At 41.4% G+C, this 2435-nt stretch overlaps 1 protein-coding gene across 1 annotated transcript; it reads right to left on the bottom strand.

Moving 5' to 3' along the window:
* Positions 1 to 2075, bottom strand: LOC101562488 (vasculin-like protein 1; the record flags this gene model as incomplete). Its single annotated transcript, XM_023722898.1, is given in 1 exon segment — positions 1 to 2075. A coding segment is annotated over 1 exon segment (885 nt), but the record flags the coding sequence as incomplete, so codon positions are not given.
* Positions 2076 to 2435: the final 360 nt, after the last annotated feature.

Genomic DNA, 2435 nt, shown 5'->3' with positions numbered 1-2435 from the left:
CTCTTTGGGAGAGCTTAGAACTGCACCACCAGCCAGTACCACTGGTTTGGTAACAGAAATTGGATTGGTAAAAGCAGACTCCCGGCTAGAGGAAAGGGATCCTGATTTGTGTTCCATTCTGTTAGTTTTCCATGCATTGGGCTTGGAAGGAGGTGGTGCAGGCTTAGGAACCAGGTTCTTATAGACACTTGGAATCATGGTTGATGATTTATTTCCATTTGCATGGTGAGATCCTGGTGAGGTGAATGCAGCAGAGAAGGCAGCAGCAGGATCCTCTTTGGAAACTTTTTTGATTACTAGCATCTTGGAGGGTTGCTTGGCACCAGGTGGATTTTCCCACACTCCAGAAGGGGTCCCAATAGGTCTGCATGACTGAGTCTGCCTGCCAGCTTCTGGATTCAAAGAAGGAAAGTCTTCCTCTTCCAACTGCAATTTTTCCATCTTGTCTTCTTTTTTTTCTTCCCTAACCTCTGTAGGTGGCTTTTCCTGAAAGGCACAGCCTTTCCGGGAGTGGAAGCTGCCATTCCAGTGTCGATGGTTCCCTGTGCCACCTCCACTACGCTGGCTTATGCCATCATGACCCCGGGAAGAGCTGTGCCAACCAGATAAGTTCCCTGTGATTCCAGCATATGTTCCCTTAGAAACACCAGAGTCCACAGAATCATGGCTGAACAGGGATGGTTGATGCCAGGAATCTCCTGTAGTTCGTAAAGGTCCATTGTTAAAGAAGCCATCAGACGAATTGTGTCGCCGACGGCTTACTCCAAATCTACCTTCTCCTCAGGGTAGGTGGTCTCCGTGTTTTTCAAAAGTGGTTGTAGGTGACTTAGCTGATTGTGGTGTTGAAAAATTTAGCCAAGTAGGAACAAAGTCATGCTGCGCCATTTAGGTCCAGTGTCTCTTTTCAGCAAAGTGAGGCATCCAACCTCATGGCCAGGATCCCAGAGTGTAATCTCTGTGATCCTGTTTTCTGAATTCCTTGAGGTTATGAGCTGGATCTCTTGAAAGGTTTTCTTGTTAAAAGGGAGCTTAAACTGCCCAGCCAACAGAACGCCTTGTGATGAAGGACACAGAGAAGCTTGGCTCCGTGTAGGTCACTTTCTTAGTTCCCTCAATTGTTCATCCTCAACTACCTAGTTTCTGACACGTTTCCAAAAAGGGGAAGGGGGAGGGGAAGGGGGAAGGGGAACATAAAAAGTATTTGTTACATTTAAAAAGAGGGGTAAGGGGAAAAAGCTATGTCTATGTTCACCTCATTCAACTTTCGTGAGTAACAGCACTATAATGTTGCTTCAATAGGTAATGCATGGACATTTGCACAGTGAGGCCAAACACTATTCATAACAAAGTCATAGTTAGAAAGACAGGTAGCTTCATGTGCAGGTAAGTGCTGTCATCAAGGAGATAGATCAAAAATATAGCATTAAAACAATCAAAAAATCTTTGGAGCAGTCAACACCTGTGGTGAGCCCACATGACAAAGCCCTTAAAACACAAATCTCATTTTTTTTTTTTAAATACAACTGCTAAAAACAGTATGCGGATGTTTCTAATTGTCTTAACTTCCAAAAATCTAAGGACCTACAAAATCTTGCTTTAAAAAAGGATCTGACAATAACTTGATAAACTTTTCTCTCTACAGAATAGCAGCTTTCAAGGCAAATTTCTTGGTATATAGCTCTTACACATGTATTTTATTTCTTTGGTCTTCACTAGTTACAAACACAGTAAAATTAAAACAAGTAGAAAGACATGGGCTGAGGGGTAGCCAAGGAGAAAGAGTTCCAAAATGAAGTTTTCTTCTCTCTGTTTTTTCAGTATTTCACTTGTTCTGCTCCTTTCCAAAAACTGAATTGAGCTGCTGTAAGGTGATATGAAGAATCTTCTGCTGCTTTGGTGAAGTAACCTAATATGTTGGATCCATTTTCATCATTATTCAATTATTTAAAAGGCCACACGAATTTACCAATCAGGCAGCGGCAGGGCAACAACCAAGGACGAGACGCGGCGTCCAGGGACGCGTTTTCTGCTTCTCAGCTCCGTAGAGGTGACTAACCCACAACCATAACAAAGCTCTTCCCCAGGTGACTCTCTTTATGTGCATTATACATCATTGATCACTTTCCTTTGTGGCCCCATAATCTCCTTCATCAGAAAATTTGAGTCATGACATACCAATTGCTACCATACTGTCTCTCAAGTAAATGTTTGTTTAAAAAAATAGAAGGATAATAAATTAAAATGGGGCAAGAAACAAAACTGTCATAGGACTGTCCTGCTACAATGCTATATATGGTTAGATTTCTCAACCTCTGTGTAAAAATATGTAACTGTTTATTCCTATTTTTTAATTTTTTTTATTTTCTTAACTTTTTTCTTCATATTCTGCAGGGACTTAAAGCTAAACATATCAATACTTGATGGAAAATACCTTT

Source organism: Octodon degus, unplaced genomic scaffold, assembly GCF_000260255.1.
Source record: "Octodon degus isolate 3935 unplaced genomic scaffold, OctDeg1.0 scaffold00093, whole genome shotgun sequence".
Classification (NCBI taxonomy): domain Eukaryota; kingdom Metazoa; phylum Chordata; class Mammalia; order Rodentia; family Octodontidae; genus Octodon; species Octodon degus.
Note: the sequence above shows the minus strand (reverse complement) of the source record. Positions and strands in the feature narration are given on the sequence as shown.